The 22,951-nt window shown below is 45.2% G+C and overlaps 1 protein-coding gene across 2 annotated transcripts in view; it reads left to right on the forward strand.

Annotated features, from left to right (window-relative positions):
- MED4 (mediator complex subunit 4) overlaps window positions 1-22,951 on the forward strand; it is a 550,363-nt gene that overhangs the window by 167,068 nt on the left and 360,344 nt on the right. For both annotated transcript variants that reach the window (XM_069640681.1, XM_069640680.1), the window contains exon 3: window positions 1,193-1,363. In XM_069640681.1, the coding sequence (XP_069496782.1) occupies window positions 1,193-1,363 (171 nt within the window). The remainder of the gene's footprint in view (window positions 1-1,192; window positions 1,364-22,951) is intronic.

The raw sequence follows: 22,951 nt of genomic DNA on the forward strand, positions 1-22,951 counted from the left end.
GAAGTCCCTGTGGGTCTAGATGAGTAGATGTTGGTAAGGTGCAATTCGGGTCCATCACCAGCATTTTAGCATAGATTTGTAGCATCTTGGTTAGGCAGGGCAGTGGGCCGGAAAGAAAGAGGGTGTCTCATTCAATTTTCAAGAGAAGGGAAAATGACAGAATCTGACAGTGTGTGATGCTGGTAGAAAACCGAAAATATTAAAGAGCACGGCCACTTCCCTTGTACCATTTTGTGAAATCAAGAAGTAATAACATCTGCTCTGCATGCTTTCTTAGGAAAACATTATATAGAGACTTGGATTTCAGAGCCACCTTAGAATCATGGGGAATCTTCTGAATAGGTCAGTTTTAAATAGTTGTGAACATTCTGAAGTGACTATCTTTATTGAATACAATTGGTAGTAACATCTGTGATTAGTGCTCTTACAAGTGAAACTGCTATATAAAAACCTGGTATTGTAATCTGCTTGATCGGTTCTGTCCTCCCTTATGCTAATACGAGAGTAGGCGGTTTGTCTTTGTAGTTAATGATCATCAAAAGGTATTTCTTGGGCTTCTATTCTGCAACATTGGACTTGTGTTGTATTTCATTCTCTGGAAACTGATCTATTTTTTAATTAACAAATTAGCACCTCACATTTGCTATGCAGTAAATAAATTGACTATTTCTATGTGCATGTCTTTACTTGGTTGAAATTAGGTTGGCTCTGCTGTCGTGGGATGCATTTATTTTAGTTCTGTATGTAAATACCTCCAACTACAAACCTTGACAAAGACCAAACAATCCAGTTCTTAAGGTAGTATTAAACGCTGTCCAAAACCTACATGGATGATAAAAAAACTGTGCAATTTAAAATTGATAGACTTAACAGATTGATCTTGTATAGAATAGTCTTCCAATGGGAATCCGAACACAAAAAAACGTACTGCCTTTCGGAAGGCCCTGAAGACTTACCTTTTCTGCTAAATTAGTGAAAATGGTGAAGTAACTGGTTGCTTGGACATTGTTTGTGGAGCTGACAAGGTTTGTGTGGGTGGCTGATTTTGGCTGACCGTTGTTTTCCAGCTGCGCCCAGATAAGATTGGTTTTGTTTGGCATGCGATATAAATGATTTCAAATTGTATGTAATCGCCATATTTTGACGCAAGTTCAGCTCCCATGTAAACTAAATATATTCTGTTCCCTGGCAGATCCTGGATTTGCTTATTCAAAGAGATGGAGAGTTTCAAGAATTAATTAAGCTGGCATTTGATCAAGGAAAGGTGCATGATGAGATGCAGTTGCTACACAAAGAAGTGGAGAAGAGGGATGGTGACATTCAGCAACTGCAAAAGCAGCTGAAAGATGCAGAGCACATGCTGGTAAGTGCGGCAAATTAAACATGTAAAAGTGTGCACATTTCTGAGGCAGTTAGCGAATGTCTTGCACAGAAGTTGAAATTGTATGAACACTTTTACCAATGATTTTTCTTGTTGACTGCAAAGTGGCAGATAGTGAATAATTGCTTTAGAGCCCTCCCACACAAGCTTCTACATGCTTCTCATTTGCAACAACACACAGAGAAGGCTCCATGCTCTCCCTGGCTGACACTGGACACCCCTTGAAGGAAAGAGGTATTTGGAATTATTAACTGAATTAACTAAAATTAACTTCTCCAACCTGTTTGAAAAATGCCATTTCGAATGGATTGTGTACTCCTGCGTATTCCGCATCTTTGATATTAGATATCAAGCTTCAGCTGCTTCAGAATTTAATTTTTTTTGGCACAGTTTAGCTGTGCGTCGATGAAGTCGATTCCATGTCCCTCGAGGGATACAGTCTCGAGGTTGATGTCATCGAAGGTAGATATTGCATGCGCAGTGCCTGTTGGCTTCAGTTCTGTTTTTCTGAGTAAGCTTACGCTTCGAATAACTACAGCGCACTTCTTTTGTTCTAACTACGCAATGTCGTCGTCTTTGACGCCTACTACCCCAAAGACCGGGTTCAAGAAAAGTCGGGACTGTAATTCTAAGATGTTGTTAATGGACCCACACCGAGTTTCTCTGTGGTGTCTCGGGGTGGAGCATCAGACCTCGGCCTGCTCCAAAATCCAGTCAATGACAGGAAAGACTCTGAAGGAGCGAAAGGGGAAATTGATGATAGGTAGAAACCCCAAAAAATACCCTTTGTCTACCCTGTCGAAGAAATTTCTTCTGACGAGCCGAGAGGCGATGCTCCTCAAAGGAAAAAGGTTAAAATATCAAGGTCAAGGAGTGGCTCCCACCCACCGCAGTTGAAAAAGAGGCACCACAGGTCGCCTTCTTCGACTTTGTCGTCAGACACCCCCCATGCGAGGGCATCTTGTCCCACGAAAAGCTCCACACCTGCCGAATGGAGAGCATTTAGATCTGAAATGCTAAAAATATTTCAAAAGCAAAAACCCTCAGCAAGCCACGCTCCTACCGCGCCTTCCAAAGAAGCTGGTAAGGAAAGGGCTCAAACCAAATCCTGCGTGCCCTCGAGCCCGGGGCAAAGGCCAGATCCTCATTGAGAGCCGTTGAGTCCCTGGACGCGATGACAAGTCGTCAAAGGATCCCAACAGAGTTGGGGAGGCGAGGGCAAGCCTCTGGTATCAACCTTGACTCATGAATCAAGGGCACAAAGACAAGGAGTGCACACAGCCGGTTTGTGTCAAGGAAAGATTAATGCACTGCAACAGTGTATTTCACAATTGAAGGTTGCACGCGTGCTGATGAGACGCTGAAGAAAGCAAGCCAGTAGTGAACTTTAAGTTACTGAGAACTGTGAAGCCAGTGATGCAGATTAGCAGAGTGGTCTGGTGAAAGGAAGTAGCCAACTCAAAAGTCTCTGCAAAATGTTTGATGTCTTGTTATAAAGCAACAAAGTGAATGAACTCTGAAATGCAGAATGGTCATTTTTAACCCTGACGAAAGGAGGAAGTTAAAAGGTGATTCTTTTAAGAGAAAGATTTCTTTGAACCTTTCTGATTGTGGTGTGGAACTACCACGACCAAGAGACACTGGTGCAAATAACATAAGGGAGAGCTGAAGTGAAAGTCGAAGTGCTCCTGTGGCGGTATATAGTAAAAGCCTTGCACATGCGAAGGTCTTCGACGTCAGTGAAGATTCTGAGCCCGACTGTGGGAGACCGGAAACATGAAAAAAGTTAGAGAACCCTTAACGAACATGAATGAAGCTTGGGGAGGTGTACCCTTGCAAGTGCTGTTATTGCGTGGTCTGAGCCCGGCTGAGGGAGACCCACGTGGACTGTTGATGTCTTGAGAGGTCCGAGCCTGACAGAGGGAGACCTATGTGAACTTTTGTTGAACTGTGAAAGAACTGTTGGTGAACTGGAAACAAGTGACTTTACCGTGGCAGGCCAGGTGGGCCACGACCTACGTTTTGACCTGCCTATGTTTTGATAACCTCAGCCAGTATGTGTCATCCTGTTTACGGGGTCCGCTTTCCTCCGTGCTGTCCAACGTGGGGAGGAGAGCTGACTCAGCCACCTTGATCTTTTATGTTGAAACACCGACTTTCATTTACACACACTTTTTCTATGAGAGCGTACAGGCATTCGGTTTTGTTATTACAGGCCATTTTGATTTGACATTGACTAGGACTGTGTTTTCTTTACTATTTGATGGTAGCGACTACTCCTGTCATAGCTATAGGGCAACATAGGCGTTCTTCCAAACCCCAACAATCTAATAAAGGTTTTGAAACTAGTAACTTTTGTGTCTGTGTCGTTCTTCTGATAACATGCCTCACTTGCAGAGTAACGAACACGACACCTTCATTTTACCACTTTGGTAGTGGGACGTGGAAGATGCCTGCAGAGTTCTGGGAGTAAGGCATGTCCCCTTAATCATGGTTGGCCAAGTCTAATTTGGCATCCACAAATGCAATCTGTTAGGGGTCTGCATGTGTATAAAGAGAGACCAGTGAAGCACAGAAGTGAGCAACAGGGAGAGCTGTGTAGCAGAGACCAGGAGACCCTTTACATGAGGTGGCAGCCGTGATGGGACTTGAAGAGGAGGTAGGATGCCAGCCGACATCCCTAAGGTGTGGGAAACTCTGATTTAGCAGCTGGGGCTGTGAACAAACGAGTGGGACAGAGGACACCGTCCACGTCCACCCAGAAGAAACAAAGTTGCTGGCCTATGTAGAATTCCAACCAGTGTGTGAGTGGGGCTCGCAGAGGTCGGAGCACCAGCCTGGGAAACGCAAGGAAGCAGCAAGAGCCGCCCCAACAAGACACTGAAGACCGATGAGTGCTGGGGGAAGCCACCCAGAAGCTGTGGCGCTCCGAGTGGGCTGCGTTCAAGTAATGAAGCGCTCCATTAATGAAAGCTTCAAACCAAGATGAGTGATGCATATTGAATCCCGAACCGAAATGGAAGTTTGAAATAGCGCTAACTTCTACGTATTGAATATTGAACAGATTGAAAGCCTACATTTAAAACATTTTGAATATGGAACTGAAATATAACTTTATAGACAAAGTAAATAGCTATTGAAGGCTCAAAAGTAAAATGCCCATATAAAAGCAACCTATGGGGAAAAGACCAAGTGTGAAGCAGTGCAACCAAAGGTGGGGCATGAACAAGAACACCACAAAGTGAATCTGGTGAACAGATGCACTACGGCAAGGCCTAATACTGACAAGAGGTGTGTAGTACGAAATGGCAAAGCCAGGAGGCTAAAGAAGAAAGGCCAGAAGAGTATAAAACTGCACATAGTCAAGAGGCCGACAAGAAGGAATTAAATCAATCTGAATCGTACACAGGGGCAAATGCAGAGGAACCTGTGTGGGCCGAAGAGTGTAGGGGTCCTGGTTGCGTGACATGTGATGGGTGCACCGTGTGGTCTGTCAACTGCGCCTAGACCAGTGAGCAGTACATGGTGAAAGACAGACATTGTGAAACCAAGGAGCATTACAAGTTAGCTGGTGACGAAAACCAGAAGGAGGGTCAGTTTGACCCAAAGTTAAGCTGAACTTTAAAAGACTAAAACATACATTGGTTGATACGTTGAAGTCTTGGGGAAGGGAACCCTGAGACCTGATTAACTAAAATATCGTCTTGAGGACAGGACCTCAAGACCCTTTTTGTTTAAACAGTGTTAGTTTGAACTTGGGGAAGGGAACCCTGAGGAATTTGTGGAACTGTCTGAACTTGAACAAGGTAAATCCTGAGACCTTTTTGTGGAACTTTCTTGAACTTGGTAAAGGGGAGCTGAAGAGGAGGCTAAGAGCTGGAAGAAGCTCAGAACTTTGTGTTGATCACCATTTCTTCGATTATTGACATCCCCGCATGCTGCTTAGCTTTAGTTGTGAGGGCAAGCATAGGTTTTGGACACAGACCGACTTTTAAGTTGAACTTTGACTCAGACTTTCCTTAGTTTCGTTCAGGTAAGGAAATCCCACCTTAGCATAGGGCTAGTTGGGTCTTCTACCATCCTGACGTTTAAATTAATAAATATCTTTTGTTTGAACTGTAAGTCTGTTGTCTGTGTCTTGCTTCATGATGCCTTCACACACTATAGTCTCAAGTCATTAAACTTTATTCGGCACAAACCTTAAAATTACATCACATTTAAAACAACACATTTAATGTAAATATATAGCAAAGTATTAGCAATAAATTATTCGCACAACACATGTTAACAGTAGATCCACATACTTTAGGGGTGCGAGGAGGGGCGGTGACCCGTCTAGGTAGACACTGTAGTTTTTAACCTCACAAAACCCTCTGGAACAAAAGGTGCTGCAACAATACCAGGAGTTTCTGGGTGCTTTTTAAAGAAAAATACCCTATCTCCTCATAGGTCCTTTAATTGGCACAGATGCTAAAATTCAGCATGGCAGGATCTATGCTCTTACCCCCATGGAAAATTAAGAGCCTCATAGAGATTTAAAAGAAAATCTTCTGAACGGATTTATGAGAAATTCTGTGTCCCCAGCAGAAGCTCCTATCTTTTTTGTTACAAAATGAGGAGGTCCCTTTTAAACCCTGTAGATTGTAGGGAATTAAATGAACATAAAATCGGATACCCATTTCCCTCATTGCCGTCTTGTTGGATCAATTAAGATCTGCTAAGGTGTTTTCTAAACTGGACTTTAGGGGAGCTTATAATTTGCTGCATATTAAAGAGGGGGACAAGAGGAAAGCAATACTACGTATGGTGATTATGAATACCTAGTAATGCCATTTGTACTTGGAATGCACCTGCAATCTTCCAAGTACAGAGGTATCATGGATTCAGATGTTATGTGTATCTAGATGATATTTTGATATATTCTGTGATCTTGGGGGACCACAGAAGGCATATGTTGGAACTGCTCTCTAGGCTTAGGACCTTTAAGTTGTTTGCTAAATTAGAGAAATGTGAATTTGAAAAAAATGTGTAACCTTTTTGGGGTTTGTGATTTCAGGAGATGGGATCAGTATGGGCCCCCACAAGGTAAGGGCAGTAGTCTAATGTCCCAAATATAGTAAAAGATATCCAGCGCTTTTTTTGGCTTTTTCAGCGTTTATCAGCCTATTGTGACCCTCACTAGGAATGGGGTCCCCTTGCAGTGGCAACAAGAAAAGAAGGCTTTCAACTTTCAGAAATCTGCCTTTACATCGGCACCTATTCTCAGACATCCCGATGTCCGGGCACTCTACATTGTTGAAACAGACGCATCAGGTAGGGCCATTGGGGCCATTATATCGCAAACAGAGTACAGTACCAAAGCCCTAGATTGAGTCACTTTTCTATCATGGGCTCCGTCAGTTTCAGAACAACATTAGACATTCCTTGATAGGAAGCTATTAGCAATAAAAGAAGCTTGCAAATGGATTGTGTCTTCCCACGTATTTCTCATCTATGATAGCCGTATCTCGCCAGCTTTGCTGCTTCGGAAAAAGTTTTTCGGCAGAGGGCGCTGTGCACGAGTTTGTGGCGTTGATGTCCCTCAATGGCCGCTGTGGCGTAAGGATGTCGCTCCTAGTATAACTAGCTTGTGCCGCGCCCGTTGGCTTCAGTTCTGTTTTTCCGGGCTTTGCTTTGAGAACAAGGACACGCTTTGTTTTTTCCTCGAAGCAATTTCCTCTTCTACTCATTCGACCCCTAAATCGGATTTCAAAAAGTGCTAAGACTGTGGGGCAAAAATGTCCACTACACACCCGCACCACGTTTGCCTTTGGTGGGTAAAGACAATCGAGTCGACTGCGGCTCCTGTCAGTCTATGACTGAAAAAGCTCTTCGTGAACGAAAAGGTAATTTAGCGGTGGGGCGGGAGGCTTTGGCGGGCTCTTCGAATAAATATAAATAGCCCGGGGAGTCCAGAGACTCAACTCGGCATAAGCATTCAAAGAGGTCTCGATCGAGAAGACGGTCAAGATTCTTCGACTTCTTCTTCTAAGAAGTCGAAGAGACGTCACAGGTCTCTCTCTTCGTCATCAGACACCTCCACTGAGGTCATACGATACTAAGTCGGATTCCCCCAACAAGTGGAATGATTTCAGTGTGGAAATGATGTGAATCTTTGAGAACGCAGCCTCGACCCTCTCAAAGGAGCCTCGCAAGAGTCAGGCCCTGGTCACTCCCTTGGACAACGCAGGCAGGTCAAAAACTACTTAGGCAAGTAGTAAGTCAGAGTCTCGACATTCTCGACCTGACAATGAGAAGTCGAAGACGACCCGGGAATCGAGTCGATCCTTAATCGACGCAATTGGCGCCGATCGCTTCGACACCGAAGTAAAAACATCTTCATCGAAGAAACCGCCTTCAACGGTTACGTCCAATCCCTCGAGGCAGTTTCCGGTACAGGGAAAAACCTATAAACCTGTACCGAGGTCTGACATTAAGTCAATTCCCTCTATTTTTGAAGAGGAAAGTGTCACTGAGGAGGATGTTTCTCCGTTAGGAGTCAAATTTGGCTCTAGGGAAGTTCCTGAGGAACTAATTGACCCCGATTGAAGGTTGGAAGACCTTTGCGACTCCCTCCACTCTGGCAGTGGCCTAGATACATCACCAGAGTTGAGTTTACAAAACCTGACTCTTCAGAACATGCTTATTTGGGGTACAGGAACCTTAGGAATAAGGTGACTGAATGTATGGGTTGGAGCAGAGCTTCACTAACGTTCGAGCTGGACGATATGACAGACAACCTGTATCTGGGTCTGCAAAAAGGCCCAGTTCTACCCTTCCATAGGGCTCTACAAAGGAAGGTAGAAACTAACTGGGAGACTCCTGAATCTGGTTCAGCTATTGATAGGAGCTTTACCAGGAAGCCTAGACCATCTTCCAGCGACCCCCGATTATCTCAGGAAACACCCTACACATGAGAGCCTAATCCAGGCTGCGACTTCTTCCAGACAGCCTATCCCTCTATTCCCCAGATAGAGAGGATAAGAAAGTGGACGCTTGGGCCCACAAGTTGTTTACCTTGGGCAGTATGGGTCTAAAGTCAACAAATGTCACCTCTACCCTAGCCAGGTTTACCCATACCCTGTGGGACAGTATTAAAGGGACGGCTGAACATATTCCAGAAGGCGAAGAAAGGGAAGGCTTTTTGAATATAATTAAGGATGGCAAGGAAGCGATGGGGGAGTGTCTCCAAGCAGGGCTGGATACTGCTGACCGCATCAGTAGCTCACGACTGCAAGCACGGTACTTCGCAGATTTGCATGGTTGAGAAAGTCGGGGTTTGCACCAGACGTGCAGGCCAGGCTTCTCAACATGCCTTTCGATGGCTCAAGGTTGTTCGGCAGCAAGGCGGACGGAAGCTTGGAGAAGCTGCAGACCTCCAGGGCGGCGGCTAAGTCCTTAGCGCCTCCATTCGTCAACCTCAGCAACCTTATTCGGTCTCATCTTCCTGGAGAGGTCGTTCTTTTCATTACTACTCCTCCTTTGGTAGAGGAAAAGGACAGGCTGTACAGAAAAGACAAAGAAAGTTCCCTTGTGGTGGACGAGGAAGGAGTGCTAAATCAGCCTCAGCAGCGGCATCTTTGCCCTCGGGCGCTGCTGCTGCAGCCACCTCTAAACCTCTCTGAGGCCTTAGCCTACAAGACCCTGGTGGGAGGCAGGATCTCTCGGGATCTGAACGAATGGCAGGGCATTACTTCAGATGCTTGGGCACTGGAAAGTTTCCCAAGGTTACTGCCTTCCTTTTCCAAAGAGGCCTTGGGATCATGCACTGTCAAAATTCCAGATAAGCTCCTTGTGCAGGAGATTTTAGCCCTGCTAGAGTAAGATGCAATAGGACATGTACCTGTAGTGGAGAGGAACAAGGGTTGGGATTCCCCTTATTTTCTAATCCCCCAAGAAGGACGGAGGACGGAGGACTGAGACCCATCTTGGATTTAAGAAGCTTGAACAAGTTCCTCAGGAAGGACAACTTCAAGACTGGTTGGTATCATTGGACCTTCAGGATGCTTACTTTCATGTGCCAATACATCTCAAGCACAGAAAGTACCTGACGACGTTCGCGGTTGGCGACTCATTCTCAGTTTCGAGTGCTGCCATTCGGGCTGACCTCCACCCCAAGGATTTTCCCCATGCTGATGGGCAGTTGTGGCAGCAAGTCTCAGGAGAGGGGGATTGACGTCTACCCCTACCTGGACGATTGGTTAATTAGGGCTTGTTCACTCAAACAGGCCCAGGAACATCTGAGGATAACCTGCCACTTCCTACACAGACTGGGCTTCTCCCTCAATTACAAGCAGTCCCATATACCATTCCAAAGACTCCAGTTCATCAGAGCGAAGACTCGCCTCCTGAGGTAAGAGCTCAACACATTCTGCAGATGGTAACAAAATTGCAAAATGCCCAGCATCTACTGGCCTACGATTTTCTGAGGTTGCTCGGCCTCATGGTATCCTGCATTTTTTTGGTGCCAGATTGAAAATGAGATCGCTTAAATGGGCCCTCAGGACTCAATGGTCCCAGTTTTTGGGGAATATGTTGGATGTTCTGCAGGTCCTGAGCAGAGGGGCTCAAGATCTTCTATGGTGGCCCTGCAGGGACAATATTCTCAAGGGGGAATTTTTTTGGCAGCCATGGCCGGAGATAACAATAGTGACGGAGGCCCACGCCAACAATGACAATCGGCAGTCGTTGGTCTCCATCGGAGTCCAAACTACACAACAACCTTTTAGAGCAAAGGGCGAACAGACTAGCACTGAAAGCCTTCCTGCTCTCTGTACGGGGAAAGAACGTCCTGATAATGACGGACAACACAGTGGTCATGTAATACCTCAACAAGAGAGGAGGTGTAGGATCACTATCGCTGTGCAGAGAGGCTATGCAGCTCTGGTTCTGGGCAATACAAGAAGGAATCTGTCAGGAGTTCACCTAGCTGGAGAGCAGAACACAGCGGCGAACGCTCTGAGCAGGCAGAGCAGTGTCTCTCACGAGTGGGAACTAGCTCAGGAAGTCCTTCTAGAGATCTTCACCCTTTGGAGGGAATCCCTCAAGTGGCTCTGTTCGCAACCGAGGTGAATCGGAAGTGCGAATAGTATTTCTCAAGGGAATTTCCTCAGAGAGGAGCTCTAGCGGATGCGTTCGTAGTGGACTGGGATTTTCCACTCCTGTATGCCTTTCCTCCAGTCCCCGTCATTCCTCATGTAATCGGGAGGTTGAGAAAGTTTGGGAAAACCATGATCCTCATGAGGATTCTGAGCATGTCCATCTGGCATCCACAACAGAGGTTCTTCTCTTGCAAGAGGATGGTTGGATTCTCCATCCAGAAGTCAAGACATTCAGCCTTCACGCATGGCTTCTGAGAGGCTGAGATATAAGCATTGGGACCTCCCGGACGACGTAATGGACATTTTGCCAGCAACAAAATCCTTGTACCGGTGTTGTTGGAATAAGTTCAGTAACTGGCGCAAGGACAAGAATGTGGCTCCTTTTTCAATGTGGCACTCCTATAGTGCTGTCCTTACTATTGCATCTGGCCAATCTGGGGCTCCAGATTGGTACAATAAAAGGATACTTGGCTGCGCTTTCCATCTTTAAGCGCTCCTCTGAGGAGGTTTCTTAATTTAAGTTTCTATTAGTTATCCAATTTCTGAAGGGACTCACTAACGTGTACCCTCGGTACCATTTCATGTCCCAGCCTGGGATTTCAATCTTGTGTTGCAGTTTCTAACAGGCATACCATTTGAGCCTTTACATTCCTGCCCATTAAGGCTCTTGACATCAGCCCACAGGGTAAGTGAGTTGCAGGCTCTTTCATACAAACCTCCTTTTACTATCTTTCATAAGGATAAGATAGTTCTTGCCGAAAGTAGTTTGACTTTCACTGGTTGGAAAAAATACTTTCAACCCTCAATTGGGCAAAGAGGAGGTTGTACAGACTAGACCCAAAAAGGGCTCTGAGTTTTTATATAACGAGAATGGCAAGATTACGCCAAGATTACCATCTTTTTGTGGGCTATACTGGTCCTAAATTGGGAGTGACAAAACAAACTATATCCCACTGGATTACTCTGGCTATTGTCGAGTGTTACAAGCTAGCGGGAAGGAACCGCCGGAAGGGCTTAGAGCTCATTCCACGAGGGGCATGTCTACTTCCGCGACTCTTCAGAGGGGAGTCCCCATAATTGACCTCTGCTCAGCTGCAACTTGGGCATCAATTCAAATCTTTGTTAAGCTTACTGCTTAGATTCTTCATCTTCCCAAGAAGGCCTTTTTGCAAAAGCAGTACTTCATTCCATCCATGATAAAGCTAAATAGTACTCCCACCTCCTGAATTCTTACTGCTTTGGGAGTCTATCATAGATGAGGAATAGGTGGGAGGACACAATCCATTCGAAAAACAAGTTACTTACCAACTGGTACCGTTCTTTCAACTGGATGTTCCTCCCACGTATTCCTCATCGTCCCTTCCACCCTACCCCGCTGTACAATTTACATGATTCACACTTTGCGTTTGCAAAGAGCTTACAGTCTGGGGCACGCCTGGATGATTCCTTAATTTATTTAACTTTTAAAAGGGGCCCATATATCTTTTGGGCGGTTTGTTACAGGCCTAGACAATACAAATTGTTATTCATTCATTTGCAAAGGTCAACTCTCTGAGGAAATCGTCAGTTCGGGGTGCATATGTGGCCTTTGAGCATTGCAGTATACATCTTTTAGCAACAGCGCATGTCAGATTGAAGTCTTCTAGTGGTTTCAGCCACCTTACCAATGTCTCAAAACATATATTTCAGGGGAGTGAGAGTGACGGGGATTTGCGTTATTGTCTCAATCTCAGCCACGTTTTTCCAAAGCGCAGCAACCAGTGGACATGCCCAATACATAGGAAAAGCATTTGTGTGTTGGTCCCCACATTTAGGCATTCCCCCTGTACAGTTCTACGTAAACTTGGCCATTTTGACAGGGGTGTAATGTAGTTGATTAAGGATTTTGAATTGAATCAAGCATAGGCCATTGTTTAAAGACACCGATTTTGTCAGTTGGCAGTATTTGCGCCACTGTTCTTCACTCAATTTTGTACCCAGGTCTGATTCCCATGTTATGATGGTGTTCAGGGATGTAGAATGTGTTTTGTATTGGGGCATACAGTTTGGAAACCCCCATCCCCGGATATTATAGCTCGTATGCACTCATGTGTGATTGGTTCCTCTGGGAACATCAGCCATCTCGAATTCGAAAGCTGCCCTCATACGGTGATATTGGAACAATTTCAGCTGTTGTCCCCCGATGGTATCTACATAGTTGTCTAGACTTAGATATTTGCCCTCCGGGTACATGTTCCACATCTTCTTTTTTTTAAAAAACTTTTGTTTATTGGCAGAAAGTGAAGACAGGTACAGTACATCATACACCGAGAGGAACAGAAATCACATAGTCACGTTCGGGCATTACATCATGCACATATCGCACAACAGTTCGATACATGGGGGGGGGGGGAGGCTTAACAGTCCAGAGGGGCTAGGTGCCCAGGTCATCTGGTGCCAGGTGGGCCGGCTCCAACAGTGGTGTGGGGCTTCCGTCCACCTCGTCTTTGTTGTTCAAATAGCTGCAGAACTCTGACCACACATTTTTTGGGCGAGATGATGCAGGCAACAGTACAATATAATCCTCCTCGCACATTTGTACCCAGGTGAGGGCTTTCAGCCACATCTCGAAGGTAGGGGGAGAGCGGCGCTTCCAATTCTGCAATATGCATCTTTTGGCAACAATTGCACTTAAATTCAAAAATTTTGACTTTTTTTTTGCATTTTCCCCTGACCATATTCCAAACAGCAAAGCCAGCGGGTCCGGTCTACTGGAGACCCAATTATCTCCGAGAGAGCACCTGTCACCTTGAGCCAGAACGTACCCAGTGCAGTACAGGACCAGAACATATGCACGTGATCAGCCTCGCTAAAGTTACATCTTGGGTAGGTGTGGGAAGGATCGCGTGTAAACTTCGCCACTCTGTGGCGTGTAGTAAAGCCTGTTAAAGGATAGTTCCGGGACTTTTTTTTTTATTGTCCCTACGGTTCGGCCATGTGTTTTTAAGCATAACTCGGTAGATCGTAGAAAACTTTCCTATGGACCTTACCCGACTTTTCGTCCATTAACGCACTCGAAATCAGCCGCCATTTTGTGATAATCCTATCATTTCCCCCCCATCGACCTGGCTCACATGCGTTTGCGGCACTAAATCAAATCCCCCGCCCCTGAGCCTGACATCAGCAGACGCGTACCGCCCATTTCCCAACGCCAAAGCACGTTTCGTGTCAAGAATCGCTGCGCCTCAGCTAATGAAGTGTCGACATGGAAATGGCAGGACGCCTCTTTCCTCAATAAGTATAAACACACCGTTTGACAACACACAGCAGCAGATTTTCCATTCCATTACTCTCTCTGTGTTACTTTGAGTATTCTGTGACTCGTTTCTGTGCTCTGGTCAGCTACCTTTGCCGCTTCTAGGCCTTGTGAACACATGTACCATCTCTGTAAATTATTTTACTTTCTTTACCACACAATGGCTACAATAATGCCGTATATGTACGAGCCCGAGTACACCGAGGAGGAACTACTGGAAAGGCAAGCATGCGAAAACGATGGGGATTCGGACGGCAGTTGGGAGGACCAGTCAACGGATGAAGAGCCTGGACCATGTCGCATGGACGGCGTCTCCACCTGGTGCACGTGCAATCGGTGCGAGCTAATGCCAACTGAGGAGGAGAACTGCTGCTGCCGTGAAAATTACGGGTGCTTGGCCTACATTTCGGAAGGCGAGCCAAGTCCGCAATGCATCACCGAGCTGCCAGAGTTCAGGGAAGCCTGCCTCTCACGGACCGTGTTGAGGATGATGATGGTGCTTATGCACGAACTTCGCGGCACTGTTCGTCCGCGTAATCCGAGTAACGAGTAAGTATACTCTGGTTGTGATGTCAGTGATGCCACTACTATTTCATGGTCGTCTCCCACATATAAAAGTACATCTACATATCATTCGAACGCATGTAAATTGGTTCCATATTGTGCATTTTCTAGATAGAATTTTTTTCAAAGCAGAATGACATTTTTTACCTGAATCGACATTGATAAGAAAGTTTTGTCATTTTAATACAGTTTGCATCTTTCTTTTTCCAAGGTGGTACAGGCTGGTGGCCTATCGTTGCTTCACTTGGTGGCTTCACGGGAGGCTCGGACACCGCGTTCGGAGAGTAATACCTGCCTGTGCGGTACTTGCTATTAGACAACATTTCCCCAGCGACAGTGGACAATACCGCGGATTTTCCCTGGATGTGCTGCAACCGGAACTTTACAATGTGTAATGTTTATTATTTATGTTCAATTGAAATTAAGATCTAAAATAAAACCCAACATATATTTTAACAATGGTTGTTTTGATTTTTTAAATGAATCTAGTGTGTCTCCATTGAATAGTCTTCCTGTGCCTTGTCTTGTCACACCACATGTCTCCGGCCAGCATCCTCCCTCACGCTGGCCGCCCACCTTCAATCCACATAACCGTTGAACCCATATGCAGCAGACATACATATGTTATTTTGCGGGTTGGCATCAAGCCTCCCGGCCTTGCCTCCTCCCCCAAAAATACTTACCACACCACTTTGTTCAAGCGTTGGCAATAAAAGGCCGTTGGGTTTTATTGATACAAAACATGGTTATAGGTAAATAATCAATATGGTTGATCATAATAAATCATCCTTTTGGGCACCGGATACAGAGATGACCCCCTCTGGCCCGTGCCGCCTTGCCACCACAGGCCAGCCTGCTGCTGACTAACTGCCTAGGCATCCAGGGTCTCCAGGGTGAACTGCACCCATATATTCTCCTGGGAGGGTGAGGTATTTATAAACTCACCCCCCCTGCCTTCCATGTACTAGATCCTGCAGCCTGCCTCTTACATGCAGTTAGATGGCCTCTCCTTGGTGAGGCCCTGCGGCAAACGAGTCTTGTCTGCACGACCACCGCCCCAATCCACCCCCCGCCCTATCAAAGGCAGTTCGCACCGGGGTACTTGCGCTGGCAAGTGGAGCTGTCAGGGAGCGATAAAGGCCAAGAGGTGCCAAAGACCATGTACACTTCAAAGTGGTCTATAGAGCATGGGTTGTTGTTCCCATGTCTACCTCCAGACCCTGTGTCTCCTGCCAAGCATCCCCCCTCACGCTGGACGCCCCCCTGCAATCCACATAAGTGTCTCTCCATTCACGAGTCTTCCTGTGTCTTGTCTGCGCGACCACCGCCCCAATACACCCCCCGCCCTATCAAAGGCAGTTCGCACCGGGGTACTTGCGCTGGCAAGTGGAGCTGTCAGGGAGCGATAAAGGCCAAGAGGTGCCAAAGACCATGTACACTTCAAAGTGGTCTATAGAGCATGGGTTGTTGTTCCCATGTCTACCTCCAGACCCCGTGTCTCCTGCCAAGCATCCCCCCTCACGCTGGACGCCCCCCTGCAAACCGCATAATGCCACGACATATACACGTCATTCATTCACAAACACACCCCTGTTTCGAATTCTTTATAACCCACTTCATATTTCTAATGAGAACTTCTTTGCGCTTTGCTAGTCAACCCGTGAAGGTGCTGGTTATCTGCTCTTCGTCTCTGTGAACTTCCGTGACCACTTCGAGGAAACTTGTCAGTTTGCAACCTGTGAACTGCTCCCTGTTCTACGACAAGAAACTACTCTGGTCCCTGCATCTAACTGTTTGTTCGTCAAGGTAAGGCCATGTACCATAATCATTTTGCGTCCAATTTTTTAATTTATATCTATTTGCTAGTAGTCATCAAATTGCATCCATGTTTTCTTTTCGTTCAAGACAGTACATGCAAGGAACTAGTCACATGTTCTGAGTTTAGTCAAATTATTTTTGTATTTTTTTAAAGTTATTCAAATACTTATCTGCATGTGAATAACGTGTATAGTTCCAAGAACCAAAACGAACCTTGCATTGAACCTTTTATGTGTCATTTAATTTTTTAACACATTGGTATTCATAGAGAATTGTTGATCTTACTTTTCAGAACTTTCCACAATGCCTGCCTGTTCCATTGGCGGTTGCCCTTCGAAGACCCATAATAAATCTGAAGGTACTATAATGCATGTTTTCCCTAAGACAATAGATCAGATAAGAGAATGGGTCCGATATTGCGGATATCCACCGTCTGAGCTTGAAAGTAGAGTCCTAGAAGTCTTTGCGGACAAGAGGGGTGATCGATACCGCATCTGCAGCAGGCACTTTAGCTCAGACATGTACTACACATCATTGCTAATAAAGAAGAAAACACCGCCAGCGAAGCGAAAATTGCTCTCAACCGCTATTCCCACTCTATTGGTCCACATCCCTCCACTGGTGAGTCAAGTTTACGGATTTAGCTCTCGGCCTTGCGGTAGTGTGTAGCATTAGCTAACAATAATTTCCCCATTTATGTATCCACTCCATATGAAGGCGGAAGATTCTCCATCCGTGTCGTTATTGCAGTCATCAGCCACTTCAAGCGCCTATCGGATAATCTTACTTAGCTATTCTGCCACTGACTTGTTTTAGGCATGTAAATCAATAGTTTTAATTTATCGTGTAATTATTTTACCTAATGGTACACCCTAGTACTCGTCCTCTAGTCTTTGTTTTCAGTTATAATTATTGTTATCCAAAATAATGCAAGTACTGTCTTTCAGGGAGATGCTGAGGAGTCCAACGCATTGACGACAACCGTTGATGTCACTCAGATGCTCGAGGTACGTTTCCGGACAGTTCCATCGATGGAGATCATCAGATCTTGCATTCTTGTAGCGTGATTGTTACACACAATGTTTCTTTCGTTTTTAGCCATTGATATGTCCTTCTGTCGTCGCCCTCCTATGTGTCTTCTTTTTTCAATATTGTGTTCATTACTAATGAAAGTCCTATGTTTCAGGGAGTCGATGGAGCATTAGTCCAAGAAGAAGGGGGAGCATGCAGTTACGGGTCGGCGCAACAGCTTGCAGAAGTGTGCACCGCAGTTACAGCGTCCCTTGATGTTCTTATGCATTTCGAGGTATGGATACTGACAGTTCGATCAAGCGAGATCATATGACGTGATTACATCCGCTATACTTCCTTCTTTATTAACGCAAGTACTATGTTTCAGGGAGATGACGGAGCTTCTTCTACAAGAACATCACCCCTAGTAGTTGATGCAGATCTCTGGGTGGTGACACTTCCAACGATCGAGCAAATCGAATCATATTTAGATATCCATTATTTATTTTAGACAACTGATCATTTGTGCAGGTCTATTTAGATGAGCCGTTGACGCCTGCACAAAGTTTGTTCTTTTTAACAAAATAGAAAACCATACTAATGCAATTACTGTGTTTCAGGGATTAGCTGAAGCGTCATCTTCAATAATATCATCAATGGAAGTCTATGCGGAGCCCGAGGTATGGATCTTGACAGTTCCATCTAACTAGATCAACAATGCGTGAATAATTGTCATTTGAATGTTCTACACAATGCGTTCATTTGTGTTTTGCTATTGAGATGTACGTGGGTATTGGTCCCCAAGTACATTTTGTGTTTTCAATATTATTATACATACTAATGAAAGTCCTATGTTTCAGGGAGTCGATGGAGCGTCAGTGCGTGATGGATGTGCTTATCATGAAAATATAGTCGTTGCAGCGCAAGAGGAAGTGGAGACATGCACACACGAGTCGGAGCAACAGCGTCCAGATGTTGAAGTTCGAGGCAAGAAAGTTTCAAAGAAAAGAAAGCAAAAGAAGGTTAGTTACCTGGTCACTATATTATGTTGTTTTTCACTGTTAATAGTTCAATACTGTAAGTTGTGTTTAAACTGAACATCCCTTTTCCAATCTGTCCTCTAGTTGCGAGTGGGTGTACGAACTAGATCTACACAGACAGTGAAGCGAACGAGAGATGTTGCTTGTCAAACCTTTTGGCAGGGACTTGAGACTGGAGATGCATCGTGCCAATGGGAAGAATATGAAGTGATTAACAACGGAGCTATACCACCACCAGCCATTGATAGTGAATGTCCTCCTGGTAGTTCGGATGCAGTCGGAGATCAATTCACAGAATCCACACCCGCAAAAACTAAGACCGCGAGAAAGTTGAAGAAATTGTTTTATTCTCCCATCGCCGGAGAAGGAACAGATGTTGCAATGGAAGAGAATGAAATGGACGACAACGAAACACCATCAATATCACTGAACATAGCGGAAGACGATATCAGAGATTGTACCTTTAATGTGAGTGACATGTCCTCAACGATACAGGCCGAACCAGCTGGGATGCAGAGTGACAGTATAAGGAGAGAGGCCAAATTCATTGTATTCGATAGTTGTTTGATTGATATTATTATTAAGATGAAATGTGGGCATTCGGTTGGTGGGGAAGTATGTGGGGAGCCATTGATTAATGTGGCTCGTGCAATTCGAGGCACTAACCTTAAAATACATGCCACCTGTACACAATATCATCCGTTCTCATGGTCTGCACAACCCATGCTGGGGCAACTGCCAGCAGGCAATATACTTTGTGCAGCGGCCGCACTTTTTAGTGGTTCAAGTTTTAAAAAGTTAGAGTCTTTCTTTCAGTTTGTGGGAATCCATTTCATTGCGAAAACTCAGTTCTACAAATACCAAACCGATTATCTATTTCCAGCCATTAGCGAAGCTTGGAGAATGGAAAAAATGGCTATTGAAAGTACATTCGCGTGCAAACGGTTCAGGCTAGCCGGTGATGGACAGTGCGACAGCCCAGGATTTTCAGCCAAGTACTGCACCTACCACTTTCAGGACATGGAAAGTAAGAAAATTGTGAGTTCGGTGGTCGTGCAGGTGTCACAAAGTACATCCTCAGTGGCCATGGAGAAAGTTGGCTTTGTAGCATCATTGCAAGAACTACAATCGCGGGGAATGGTGATCGACCTGATAGCCACGGACAGACACGTTTCAATTGCCAAGACAATGAGAGAAGAGTACAAAAATATAAATCACCAATTTGACGTATGGCATCTTGCAAAAACAATCAATAAAAAAATGTCGGCTGCAGGTAAAAAAAAAGATATGCAAGGTATTTCACAGTGGTCCAAGTCAATCAGCAACCATCTTTGGTGGAGCTCAAAAACATGTGAAGGGTGGTTGGAAATTCTACTGGAAAAATGGCGGTCAGTAATGCTACACTGTAGCAACGTTCACCGCTGGACCACAAACCAACATTTCCACAATTGTGAACATGGCCATTTGTCCACAGAGGAGGCACGGAAGAAGAAGTGGTTGATTCCTTCATCACCCACTCACAAAGCCATTGAAAAGATTGTATTTGATAAAACTATAACAAGAGATTTGAGGGGACTCACGGAATTCTGCCACACAGGAGATTTGGAGGTGTTCCACAATATGTGCCTAAAGTACAGGCCAAAACGATTGCATTTTGGCATGGAGGGCATGATAAATCGGACTCTTCTAGCGGTCTTGGCACATAACCATAATGTTGGCCGTCAACAAAGTAGGACGACCGGAACTTTAGGGACGCTTCGCTACAATAAGGCCTTCACTAAAAGAAGTAAACAATGGGTGATCAAACCAGTGTTTGAGGATATGCAATATGAGTTTGAGAGACTTATTGTTGATGTCCTAGATAGGCACATACATGGAGTTGTGAACGAACCTGTGCAGGGGACAACTGCATTGCCACCCAACATTGCCTCTGTTCCATGTCCACCTAAAGCAGAGCTCATTGAGAAATACACATCACGGTTTAAATGATTGTAATTTGATTGTCTGTTCTCTCGAGTCTCCTCATGTTGCAGGCCCATTGAATATGTGTATCTATGTAATGTGTAAATAAAAGTGATAGCTCAGTGTACATGCAATGTGTCTCTCCACCCTTGCCCCTCCCTTCACCGTGCAGTAGTGCGAACCACCCGGGGGTCACCTGTGACTTTGCTCTGGAGTCTCCTCATGTCGCAGGCCCATTGAATATGTGTAGCTATGTATTGTGTAAATAAAAGTGATTGCTCAGTGTACATGCAATGTGTCTATCCAACCTTGTTCATTTGCGCATTAAATTAAACCAAACAGTAATATAAAACATTTTTCAAAAAATATAGAATGTCTCCGTATTCATGGTTCTCTGGGGCTGCAAAGCACGCAGACAAAATGCAAAGATGGAGTGTAAATTTCAAGTCCTGTGAGATGGCCTTACACTGAATGTAGCTAACTAGGAATGTGTGCTCGTTCAAAGTGAAGGTCAGCTGCTTTGATTTTTTGCTCGGGTGCCGGAATGGCCCACGACTCAGTATAAGGTTCTATTGTTATTTGACCTTGACAGGCCGGGACCATCCCGAAAGACTTCTTTTTGGGGGTGTGGTGCAATAACGTAAGAAACGATAATGAATAAAATTTCAGAAACGAAAGCCATTTAATGTTCGTTCATTAGAAGAAATAACGTCGGCATAGAAGGAGTGGTATTTCGGGGCTGCCCTACGCACAGACACAATGGAAAATGCAAATATAATGTAAGTAACTCTTTAGATTAGTTTATACCGCAATTTAATTACTATACAGTAGCTTTAAAGACGGGTTAAGTTGTACTTGTTTGTTCTATGTGGCATATTGTTTTGTACCGCGCACTATCTTGAGGAGAACCATCTCCTTTTATGGAAGCACCTCAAAACCTTCCTCTTTGCTTCTGCTTTCTCTCTCCCTCTCCCCTGCTACAACTGGTCCACTGTCTGCGACCTCGGTCCTGGGCCCTTCCACTCTCCACCTGCACTGCCTCCCTGTCAACCCCTGCACTGGGGGACTGTCTCAGTATCCTACAGCCCCCCCTTCCCAGCAATTGTTCTGCACTTACATAGGGCCAGCTGATGGCGAGTGCAAGGTATTTATTATTTTCTGCTACTTACCTTGTACTCCACTTCCCCCCTCCCCTTCCCCTTGCACTTTTACCTTCCCCCTACCCCTGCACTTGCGCGATCTGAATGACACCTGGCCTAGTAGGATCGTTGTCTGTCTTCTCCTTGTTCCCCCCCCCCTCCCTGCCTCGCCACGCCTTGAAACACTTGTGTATAGGCGCGTTGCAAATGCCATATTATATCATATCAGTGACAAAGTGGTCCACTGGCGCTCAGGCGGCTCTGAAAAAGGCGGAGGAGAGGGGGTGGGTTACTGGAAATGACGTATAATACCCAGTTGCACTGTCCTAGCTATGAAATAATTTCCCGACCTAATATATAAAATGAATAATTTTAATAAAGATCTGATGGTGAGACTAATTTCATTTTTTATGTTTTTAAAGCGGGTACATCCTTCATTATTGTCTGTGTCACGAGTACCAGACACCGGCGGATGGCTTTTACAACCGCCAGTTGCTTCTCCGCGTGAACAACGTTACCACCCTGACCATTTTATGGGACGATCGCCAAGTACAAGTATGCCCTTACGCGGTACTAACGGCTAGATGCAACATACATACCGTTGTGGTGGCCTAGTGCCTCGTTGTTGGAACAGCCATGCGATTATCAGTGCGACCGAAGAGCTTATTTTATCGTAAACCAACACCCTGTGTACTGCACACGAACATCGCTTGCCTCAAAACGAACTTTTTGGAACGTGAGCAAATAAAAATGCAAATCGCTGAATATTCTCTAAACATTTGATGTCAAATAAATGTACTTTACCAAATTTACAATCTTGCGGTTTGATTTAAAAGTACAGTTTCATATTCCGAATTGTGGCGCGCTGTGTTGTGAGCTGATCTGTGTTGGTTTCCGGGTTCTGTGTGGAGTCGCGTAGAAGACGCCTGGGCGCGTTTGCCTACGCAGCACAGTCACTTCACGGATAGAGGCGGGGAATATGAATGTTTTGATAAAGTCTGTTTCAGGGGCGGGGGATATGATTTAGTGCCGCAAACGCAGGTGAGCCAGGTCGATGGGGGGAAATGATAGGATTATCACAAAATGGCGGCTGATTTCGAGGTCGTTAATGGACGAAAAGTCGGGTAAGGTCCATAGGAAAGTTTTCTACGATCTACCGATTTATGCTTAAAAACACATGGCCGAACCGTAGGGACAATTAAAAAAAAAAAAGTCCCGGAACTATCCTTTAAGAAATTTATATTGTATGCACCGGAATCTAGCGTTAAGGGAGACTTTTCGCGTGTATGCACACATTTTGTCCCACATTTCTTCAGTAATTTCTATTTCTAGTTCCCTGGCCCAGGCTTCACGTGGTTTGAGGGATGTATTCCCTCGTTTTTCCAGTTGCATTTTGTATAAGGAGGATATTATGCCTCTGCTACCTGTAGAGTTTGCTATATATTGAAGTTCAGGTGCGTCTGGGGGCTCGTCTGGGTAGGAGGGCCACATTGCACGGACCACCGCTTTCAGCCTGAAGTATTGCAGTAGCTCAAGGGCAGAGCTGGAGTGTTCGGGCCGCCATGTTTGGGGAGTGATAAATTTACTGTTTGTGAACAGGT

Source organism: Ambystoma mexicanum, chromosome 7q, assembly GCF_040938575.1.
Source record: "Ambystoma mexicanum isolate Mex_15411 chromosome 7q, UKY_AmexF1_1, whole genome shotgun sequence".
NCBI classification, from domain to species: Eukaryota; Metazoa; Chordata; class Amphibia; order Caudata; family Ambystomatidae; genus Ambystoma; species Ambystoma mexicanum.